This window comes from Protobothrops mucrosquamatus, unplaced genomic scaffold (genome assembly GCF_001527695.2).
Source record: "Protobothrops mucrosquamatus isolate PMUCROS unplaced genomic scaffold, P.Mucros_1.0 scaffold569, whole genome shotgun sequence".
Taxonomy (NCBI): domain Eukaryota; kingdom Metazoa; phylum Chordata; class Lepidosauria; order Squamata; family Viperidae; genus Protobothrops; species Protobothrops mucrosquamatus.
Window position 1 is genome coordinate 816,463 of NW_015386871.1, and position 11,447 is coordinate 827,909.

The following is an 11,447-nucleotide window of genomic DNA, read 5'->3' on the forward strand; positions in this document are numbered from 1 at the left end:
ACACAAATCAAGAAAATCAAAGAAAATAGAAATTAAAAAGCCTTTCTCCATTTGTGTATATCAGTGTTTCTTAACCTCAGCAACCAAGACATGAGGAATCCAATTCCCAGAATTGGGATTGGCTTGGGAATTCTGGGAGTTGAAGACCACATTTCTTAAAGTTGTCAGTATTGAGAAACATTGGTATATATCATGAGAAATATGTGCTGGCATCTGCCTTGCTGTTGAGATTGATGGATAATTTTCCAACTATTTCCACTAGTTGGTAATATTCAGGAAGGGAGAGAATTAGAGTGTTTATCCAGTTGATTTGCATAACATGTCCTATACCAGTGGTGGCGAACCTATGGCACGGGTGCTAGAGGCGGCACTCAGAGCCCTCTCTGTGGGCACGCGCGACGTCGCCCCAGTCCTAGGCCTTCAGCTGGGTTTTATAAAACCTTTTCGCTTTAGGCCTCTGCCATGTGCAAAAAAAAAAAGGTTCAATCAATCAGTCAATTTCAACTTCTTGCGGGGGAAAAAAAGATCTTGCAAAGTTGGAATTGATTGATTGAACTTTTTAGTCCCACCCAGTCTGCTGTTACCACCGCAGCCACGCCCACCCAATGGGCCACACCCACCCAATGGGCCACATCCACCCGGCACCCGACAATGCATAAGTGGGTTTGGGGTTGCAGTTTGGGCACTCAATCTCAAAAAGGTTCGCCATCACTGTAATACAGAAGCAATACAGGTAGTCCTTGACTTGCAACCATATATGAGCCCAAAAATTCCATTGCTAAGCAAGGCAGTTGTTAAGAGAGTCATACCCCATTTTACCACATTTTGTGCCATGGTTGTTAAAGGAATGACTGTAATTATTAAGTGAATCCTGTGGTTGTTAAGCAAATCTTGCTTCCTCCATTGTCTTTGCTTGTCAGAAGCACCCTAGGAAGCTTGCAAATGACAGTCCCAGGATCCAGGGACGCTGCAACCATTGTGAATACATGCTAGTTGCCAAGCACTCAAAGTTTGATCACATGACTGTGGCGGCGCTGCAACAGTCATGAGTGTGAGAACTGGTCATAAGTCACTTTTTTCAGTGCTGTTGTAACTTTGAAAAATCATTAAATGAATGCTGGTTAAGTTGAAGATTACCTATACTTCTGTCTAGGAATGGGCTTTGTGGACAGCAGGTTTTATATTGCAATAGTGTTCTGCCAGCTCAAGAAGTGGATTTTTACATTTTAATTTTTAACCCCTACGATCTGGAAAAAAAGGAGTCAGGAAAAGGTGGCAATGCATAAGCTTATGGCTAAGATGACTCCAATAGCTATGGATCCACTCACCAGTTGCTGATAAGCTGAAAATTACTTTATAACAGAGTGTAACATATTATCTTATGGGGAGGGGAGAAATCCCATTTTAAATAAATGCTCTGCTAAAACACAAGTATCATAATGTTAATAGTTTGGTACTTTAATTGCTGCTGCATTACTGAAAGAATGTTCACAATGGGGAAATGATTAATTTTCTCTGCATTTTCTTTAATTGTGTGGTGACTGATCCCAATGGCATTTTAATGAAAGTTGCAAACAAAGAACAGTTAAACCTAAAAACATATCATTAACATGGCTGCTTTTTTTATGCAACAACAGCAATACTTAAGTGTTCTTTGTGCAATTAGCCTAGGTGAGCAAGTCTGCAAAGATCCTCTTCACCCCCATCTTGGAATAGGATGAGTAACTTCCAAATACTACTAGACAGGGAAGACAGGAAAAGCAGCTTCAGGACTCCTGAGAGAAGAGCCCTGCCCTAACTCTACTGATGTCATGCCCATGTGTTCAAATGTATGGTAACCAGTCAAATTTCTCTGCACTTCCGGCCTAAAGAATGACAGGAACAAAGTTAAGAAGAGATCTCCTCATCCAACCTCCATGGAATCCTCCTTGTGACTGTTTAGTGCAGGAATAGGCAACCAGGTGGTCCTTATGTCTTGGAGTAGAGTTTCAGAAGCTTGATTCAGCATGACTGAGAGCCAGGGATTACAGGAATTATACTCAAAATATTTGAAAAGCACTAAATTGTTTATTGTTGGAGTAGTGAAATGGGTTTGCCACTGGGAGACCAAAAGTAAAATCCTATCCATCTATAGATGTGCTGAGTGGTTGCAAAGCAGCCCAAAAATACAAGAAGAATCAAGAATCAATTTTATTTTATTTATATTTCCTATTTTTTTAACTGCCCATCTTCCTCAGAGATAATTGAATTTTGATTAAATCTTCTGAAGGGCAATAATATTTTAGAGTTATTATAGCAATAATAAGAATAGTCCCACAGTTAGATAGGTGACAAATAAATTTAATAAATAAAATAAAACAAATCATAAAATTATCTGTCCTCCTTCTGTCAAACGCATACTGCCTTTTCTTGGAGCAAAGACGCTGCTTTTTATTTTCTTGCTCATATTTGGCAAGGAAAAATTTCTAACCTTGTATTTTTCAGATATGTTGGAATAAATGCCCCACATTGATTGTGATGTGATTGAGATGCAGGGTTAGTAACACTAGGTTGGTAACATGAGCTAACAGAAATATGATCCTTAGCCTTTTTGTTTTTATTCATAGGTCAGGAATGGGGATCCTATGATTCTCCAGCATTCTTCTAAACGCCATATTTCTTCCTACCTTGCCATTTATAACTTATGGTTTGCATCTTTGGTACTTGCTTTAGAAGTTTACCAATCTCCAATTATTATTTCAGGGATATTTGGATCACCAGTATGAGCCTTTGATTGATAGTTGCTATTTTAACAGCCTAAGAAAGTGACTAAACATGAAACTGATATGACTCAGAATGGTTTAGTAATCCCCTACAAGTAAAATATTGTATAGAATCTGCTATCTGAAAACCTCAGCTTTTATTTTAGGGCAACTGTGTATGCCTCTTTAGATGAGGTTTCAAAGCATGTGGTTGTTCACACACACACACAAAAAAATATTTCAATTTTAATTACAGCAGGGAAAGGCAGCTTTCAGTCTTGCAGAATCCAGTTTTTGTTTCACTAATACCAGAGACTATCAACTGAACTATATACAAAAAGTATAATTCAAAAGCCCCTCTCTCATTATCTGAGAGGAATAATAGATGGATTTCAGATTTTCTACCCTGAAATCAATTTCTAATTAGCCCCACTATTTTCATTTCAACAGTTGTGATTCTTAGCATTTTTCCTGCTAAGGGTCTGCTTGTTTTGCCCTGCATCAGCTGATTCTTACAGGTGAATCTATCAATGCATGATGCAGTAAAGGGGAATTATTTATCAGCTAGTTTGTTGCAGAGTTTGATGCCAATAATGGTTGAGAGGGAATGATTGGCTCAAGGTCATCAAGCTGGTTTCTGCAGCCAAGGGAGAACTAGAACCTGAGTACCCACATTCCTACTCCAGCACCTTAACCACCACACCACACTGGTTTTCTCAATTTCAGCAATGAGATCAACAGCATCAGGCACTACAACAAGCTATGTATGATAAAAGTGGAGAGATCATTTTGTTCTTGTTAAACAACTGGGAATCAGAACTCTTTCCCCTTTTGGTTGCAAAATCTGGGTGCTGAAGTCTTAATAGGGTTGCAGAAATGAGGGCTATCCACTATGGGAAAATTCAGCACATTGCTAATCACACCATGGAAGCTTTTTAGAAGTCTGCCGAGTGGAGATTCTGGGGGCATAGGAAGGTGACCTGTAAGCCATTAATAAACTATAATTAAATAATCCCAAGGAAGGGAAAAGCTGGGGTTACCCCCATCCATTGAGAGCTACTCTGTGACAGTTTTTAAAGTAGCTACCCTCCAGCTAGAGATACAAAATCTAAATCCCAACGAACTTTTCAACACAAAGTTCTAGCACTCCAAACTATACCTATAAAGAGAGGCTGGCAATGCAGCCAAACAACTAGTCCTTACCGTCCAGTGATGCTGGGGTAACTGAGCTGTTGCCGCATCCGGTTAAACTGCCTCTTCATCATCCTGTGGGCCAAGCTGAAATAGTATTACCAAGACAAGAAAACAAGCCAGAGGCTCAGTACCTCCTCAATACAAGCCAGCTGCGCTTGCTGCCATCCGTTGCTCTCTCCCTCTCCGCCTTCACTGCAGGCTTCTTCTTGTCACTTCCTTGTCATCTTCTAGTTTGACCTCCTTTTTCTTCCCCACCTATCCTCCCTTTGTGTCTTTATGCCTCTCCTCCCTATTCTACTTCCTTCTCATGGTTTCCCCTTCCACTAATGAGCTTTACTCAACTTTTTCTGGGTGCTTCTTTACTTTTTTTTTTTTTTTTGCAAACTTTCCAGCTTCTTAACTCTCTTGCTCCTTCTAGCCTCTAACACTACCTTTCCTTGTGCTAGTCAGGTAAGATCTGTGGTTGTTTTTCTCAGTTCCTGTCGCCACCCCTTAAAAAAAAGCATAAATAACCTCAGCCAAGTCTTAAAGGGGAAATATGATTACAGCAAACATGAAACAAGGCAGAACAAGCTGATTTGCAAGGCTCATGTGGTAGAACTTCCTACTTTCTTTCTGTTTCTCACTCTCCAGTGCTTAATAGTGTATATTTGACACATTAACATAAAGGTTTGTGCAAAGACGACAGCCCATTGATTAGAATAGGTTGCAAAATGAGCCCACATTATCTGAATCATGATTTACACAATATGCCATCAAATCTAGGTTTACACAATAAGCTGTAGTAAGGCTGAACAAGCTTCCTTATGGCTTAGCATACTGTGTGAACAGGTCAGAGAAAACTAGCTATAACATACACTCATGCTTATCTGACTTATAAGTGTTCCCAAACAGGATCTCAAATAGAATTGATCAGTATTACCTCTAAGCAAAGACAGATGTTTCAAAGGCTTGGATCTCTTCAAGCAAGGCTAATAATGTGTAGTGATTCCAACTGTTTAGTTTTGGCCACCAAAAGAATATTCATAATAATAAATGATATCTTGCCTTTCTGGATATTTTCAGCTGCATCCTGCACCAGCACTACAAATTAACCTCTGATGCAGAAAGAAAATAAACATCAGAATAAAAACTACTCTTAGGAAATGTAGATTCTGAAGCGTACAAGATACAGCGTTTTGTTGCATGGTGATATTACCTCACATGCCTGCTGATTTATTCTCCATCATCTCTAGTTCTGGATATTTAATGCTGTTACCAACATCTTCTCAACTATAGCAGTTAAAAACTTGGTGTTTTTTTTTAAAAGCAAAGCCTCCATAATGAAACCATGAATATGCCATGCTGGTCTCCTTGATACTTGTGGAAGTAGGTAAATTATACAACTTTGTAATGCACGTTTTTTCACCTTCATCTTTCCATGCTTTTTAAAAAACTCCACTCCATTCTTATGAATACAAAGTCACATGGACCAAATTTAAAATATTTCTAATGCTTCTATAATTACATTTTTCTTTTTTTGTCCTGGTTCAGGCAAGTTTTTAAACATGAGTTTACCTGTCAGTTTTCAACAGGAATACAGAAATAAGATACAGATGAAAAAAATATGTGCAATCAGTATGCCAAAGTTTAGGCATCACCAAGCTGTGTTTCAAGGATTCCCTAAATGAACAGAAGCTGAAACAAGGGTGAACACAGCTTTCTTTTGCTTTCTACATGCAATTATTTAGTTTCAAACTAAAAAAACTGTGAATGTGAAAAATGCAAATGCTTGGAGATCCTTTTAGTTACTTCATTGTAATACCATTTTTCCAGAAATAACCACTTCCAAATGCTGAATCATAATATTGACCAGCGGTGCCTTAATATTTGCACCGAAGAGCCTATGCATGTATTGAAATGTATACACACATATCCACATACCCACATGTTGATTATAGTAATAGATTCACAGCTGATAAGATGTTCATTTCATATCATTTGGTTAAGTTATGAAATTCAGTATTACAGAATATGATTGAGGCCAGTAGTCTTTTTTAAAAAGTTAAGAACATTTTTTGAAGGTTCAGTTAATTAGCAGCACTCATTTACAATGCAAAATGGATTCTCAGTTCCGAAGTACTGGTGATGAGCAGCTCTGGACAGTGATCTCCTTCATATCCTAGTTGAGCCCTTTCAGAAACGTTTGTCTTGGTGCTACTGGAAATAACTTCAGGAAACAGTTAGACTTGCATCATGCAGTTGCTGCCCATCCCTAAATTCTGCTTTTATAACTGAAAACAACCATTAACAGTTTATATCCTTCCAACAAAATGTCTTGTTATCTGACAGGACCACTGAGCTACTTAACTGGAGGTCATTCACACGTTCAGCTGAGAGTCAAACAAGAACCTTATTGTATGATTACAGAAACCACACACATCTTTCATTGTTTTCCTTCTTACATGTATTAACTACTTTCCTGACTGTTGACCACTTGCTTCCTTCTCCAAGTTTCCTCTTCATCTATAGGTAATCCCCTTAGTAACTGCTTGGTGCTATTCACTTGCTATATATGGAGAATATGCCCTGTATTTGCCCTCATAAATATTGAAACAAATGTATATTATTGTATTGTAACTTCTATTGAGACATAAAGAGCAACTGATGCCTTCCCAGAATTGACTGAATGTTTACTTTTTACTAGCAGATGCAAACTTTGTTCCTGTGGCTTATAAAATTCACATATGGCTGATAGCAACTAGTGCAAGCATGATTATCCATGTTTTATTTGGTATACGTTTTAATCAATTTTGTAGCTGTCTTCTGTAAGTTTTATTTTGTCTAGGATTTTGACCGTTAATCAGGAATTTGATTCAAATTATGGTCTGAGAAGTAGGAAATCTGAAGGAAAAACAAGGCAGGAAAGCAGACATAGTCGAGTTAAGAAGAAATCAGTTCTATACAAGTAGTCCATGTTTAGGGACTGTTTGTAGTTACAACAGTGATCAAAAAGTAACTTTACAATTAATCTTCACACGTATGATCTTCGCAAGTTTATAAAGCAAAAGGGAATTGAAGTTAAGATCATAAGCAGAGTCACAATTTTACTTAGCGACTTTGTTTAACAATTGAGTTTGTGGTTCCCAATTGTGGTTGCTAAGCAAGAACTACCTATAGTTATAGATGAGAAAAAAGGTGAATGATATATCTTGGCATCTACAATGCCCTAAATCTAGATGTTCATGGAATTAAATTAGAACTGCTACACATAAATTAGAACTGCTACACAGGTTCTGAATTGTATATGTAACTGAAATTATTGAGCAATTGTTGATTTTTCTTCTGAGGCCTAGAATTTTCTGTAGGTCTTCTATTGAAACCCTAAGCATGTTACAACACTTTTTAAAAGCAGCTTATAGTAGTATTCATTTCAATTCAGTGGAAGCAAGACTTTTGATTCATAGGCTATAGGGGAAAATCATTAAATTATTGCTGCTGTGACTGCATCTATAAAATGAATAGTGGTGATTAAGGTTAATTGCAAATATACTTTTTAAAAATAATTCTAAGGATAACAGTAGTCAGAATTAAAGAGTTTTTCAGTGCATTGGTCTGGGAATTCTGCATAACTCAATTTTGTAAAAAATTCCTAAAAGACAAGTGAAGAAAACAAGCATAAAATAGATTACTTTGAATTTACTATCTATAATGAGTTTTATTTAATTCTGAAATATTTATGATTGTATTTTCAAGAGAAAGACAGGGTAGAAATTGTCTAAATAAATATATTTCTTAGAATTCCTCATAAATGTGTTGCATATGAGATGATATGCACTTTATAATATATACGGTAGTAATATAATTCCAACTATAGATTTTATATTATCTGGTGAAATTTTAAACTTAGGTCTTGATGCACTGATGGACAGCTTGATTATTGTAAATTGTATAAGGAGGTAACAGCAGGATATTCTTCCCGGCTCAAGATAGTATGAACAATTACTTTAGTCATTGTTCTATTTGTAGCAGTCATCCATTGGACTGCAATCTAATACCAGGAATTATGGGAACTGAAATACAACACATATAGCAGACTTCCAAGTCAGAGAAAGCCATTATATAATAATTCTGCTGAAGCAATCCTGCCACATTAGTTCATTGTAGTGGTGGTGGTGTTCCTGGAAGTGATGAGTGAAGAATGCTGGGAATGTACACCAAGAGTATTGTACCGAGTAGTGTCACTCAAGATATGAATGCTACTCAGCTATTTAAAGCAAGTAGGCATCACTGATATAGGAAATGCTGAAGGTGGATGATCAGTTTTGTGACGATGGCAAAAGCATAATTTCATACCCTGCAGAAAGCAATGCTAAACCATTCCTCTAAAGAAAGCCACTTAGAAAGATAGTATAAAGTGACTGACAATATAGTGCCAGAGGATGGGCTCTTCGGGTCAGATAGTATTCAATGTTCTCCTGAGAAAAAGCTGAGATTCTTTCAGAGTGTTAATGGCATGTACAATGCAATCAGATTAAAGACCCTGAAATGCTGATCATCAGTTAGTTGCTGATATTGCCATGTATGAAAAGAAAAGCTGGAGCTGCAAAGACAGAATTACAGTGGGAACAGAGAAGATAAGAAATGTGAACATGGGATACTCAACGCAACTAGAATGCCAAAGTAGGAAAGGTTGAAAAGATAGTTGGACCTATGGTCTAAGAAACAGAAATGAAGCAGAATAGACTGTTTTTGCTAAACCAGTGATATTTTTTATTGCTAACATTCTTTAAACAACCAAAATGACACCTGTATATAAGGACATCAGCAGATGGGGTGCACAAAACTCAGATTGATTATATTATTGATACAAAGGTAGTGGAAGAGCTCAGTTGTAATAGCAAAGATGAGGCTGGCTGTGCAATAGTCCTTAAGTACAAACGTACAGGTTTGAAATCAAGTTAAAGCAGAAAAAGAAGCAATCAGTTTCCATAATATGATCTTGAGTATATGCTAACCATCCTCAAGATCACAAATCAGAGTATCTCATGGATCTTATGCAAAACAAACACAGAAGAGGAAGCCACAGTCTGAGCACAACATGGTTAAACAAACTGACTTCAGGTCAGTAAAGGATGAGACAAGGTTGTATTGTATACTCTCTCCCAATTTATTCAATTTACAGTATATGCTAGATATATACTGAAAAAGAGTGGATTGGAAAACAGTAAGTATAGATTTAAAATTCAAAGCAGAAACATCACAAACCTGCAGTATGCTGATGACGTTACTCTGATAACTGAAAATGATATGCAAGCTCCCAAAAATGAAAGCAAAAGAGCACCAATGGAAAAACTGAGACAAAGATTAAATACAAATATGACCAAACTAATGAAAAGAGCTGCCTTAAAACTGACAAATAAACATACTGAAGTGGTAGACAGTTTCTACCTTGCAGGATTGCCAACCAACAGTAAAGCAGCAGTAAAGAAATACACTGCAGATTAGCGCTTGGTAGGATAGCAATTGAAGGCTTTGGGGAAGATAAAAGATCAGAACTGTGGAGGCAATACTTTTCTGTTACTCTATGGAAGCAGAAGTTGGATTTTGAAGGATAGAAAAAAAAAATAGAATGTTGGTGTTGCAAAGGACTCCTGATAATACCACAGAAAGCCAAGTGGATCAAACAAATCAGTCCAGAGTCCTCATTCAAGACACAGATGTCCAGACTCAAATTATATTTGAAAGTATATATTTGAAAGAGTGAAGACTTAACACTCTTGAGAAATCTAAGAGAAGAGGATGACCAGCAACAAAATGGATGGAAATGATAACAGCAGTGGATGCACTGTTCGAAGATCTGAAAGACCATTCACTTGGGCCTAGCTTTGTGGCTGGTAAGAGTCAACACCAAGATGACGGCACGTAATAAATCAATGCTACCTAATAGAGAAACATGTGTATGTCTGATCCAGTATACTTCTCAGGTGTGTTAAAATAGGGAAAGTATTCTGTTCTGTTCCTTGTTTAGGTCCTAAGGCAGTGATGGCGAACCTTTTAGAGACCGAGTGCCCCAAACCCGCCCCCCCACCCTGCCCCCACCCGCCCCCTGCTCCTCCAGCCCACAGGGCCATGCACTGCCTCAATGGCCCGCTGTAGCAGATCACCCAGGCAGCCCTGCAGCACCATGACAGCCACACCCTCCGCCCACACCCCGCAGCAGCATCTGCACGCTATGGAGCGTGAGGGCGGAGTCTTGTCCCTGCTGCCCGGCTATGTCCTTGGCTGCGCTGCTCCAGGGGGCGACTCTCCTCCAGGCGGGCTTCTGGAGAGGAGGAGGCCACAGGCGGAGACGGGGCTGGGGCAATGGCGCGCGTGCCCACAGAGAGGACTCTGAGTGCCGCCTCTGGCACGCTGCCATAGGTTCGCCACCACTGTCCTAAGGTGTTAAGACATTAAATTTCAGTTTTACTGAGGTTAAAAAAAACTCATTGGTCTTCTTGCACAGATTAATGAAATATGAAAAAAAAACCATTCCTGGGAGGTTTCAGTCACCATCTCACAACCTGCAAAAATGAAGAAGGATCTGACTACTCTTATCATGTGGAATAATTATGGCTTCTCTGTTAAAGTTTATTAATCTATCACTGCTGTATAATGTAATTATTCTTCTTTCTTACAGATCACTGCCAGCTTTCTTTCTAAAATCCAATCAATCTAATTAACTAAAGGTATGAGGAAGATTACCACTGCGGATTTAAACATTTAATTTATAGTACAATAATGTTCACCAAAAATAGAAAGGAAGAAAATTCATTAAATAATGTAGCAATCTGAGCAGTTATGTGTGATGGAAATTTGTAGACAGTAGCATTATCAAGCCCCAAATAAGGCATCAATCTCAACCTGTACCTATTGCTATATCTCAAGTGCAAGAATGCATTTCCTCTCTTTCCCACCGAGTTCAGCTATCATATAGCAGAAATAACTGCTGCAGAGGCCCTGCAAAAAGCAGCAGCAGGAAGAGGAAGTGAGAGTTATTAATATATGCAGAGCAGATTTGGCCACAAACTATAACATACAGTTTGAGGTTATACTAACCCTGCCTAGAACAGGAGTAGGAAGAACAGGCAACGAGGTTTCCTAGGGTTAAAACAATGGCTAGCATTTGCAGCCATCTCTTGCTTTCTGCCAAATAATGTTGCTCTGTAATTGCTCTACAGATGACCATACAAACTACCTTGCATGAAATATGGAGGCAACTGTGGTTGATAGTCATATCTTAGTTATATTGGAGGTTTCTGCACTAAAACAGGAATTGAGACTAAGGAACATAACTCATTATGACTGGAAATGGCTGCTCTTACACTTATCCCTCTACTAAATCAAGTGATCTGCATAACACATAATTGCTTTTTTAAAAAAAATGCATTAGTATTTTTATAAAAATGCTTAGTATTTGTGGATTATCAAGTGATGGTCAGGGCTAACCTCCAGGACAGTTTTTAAAGCAGACATGAGTACCCGTAAATA

The 11,447-nt window shown here is 38.2% G+C and overlaps 1 protein-coding gene across 1 annotated transcript in view; it reads right to left on the reverse strand.

Annotated features, from left to right (window-relative positions):
* SH3BP1 (SH3 domain binding protein 1) overlaps positions 1–4,292 on the reverse strand; it is a 37,167-nt gene extending 32,875 nt beyond the window's left edge. Inside the window, exon 1 of the mRNA XM_015817283.1 lies at positions 3,945–4,292. Within this exon, the coding sequence (XP_015672769.1) occupies positions 3,945–4,006 (62 nt within the window). The 5' untranslated portion in view covers positions 4,007–4,292. The remainder of the gene's footprint in view (positions 1–3,944) is intronic.
* Between the last annotated feature and the right edge of the window lie 7,155 nt (positions 4,293–11,447).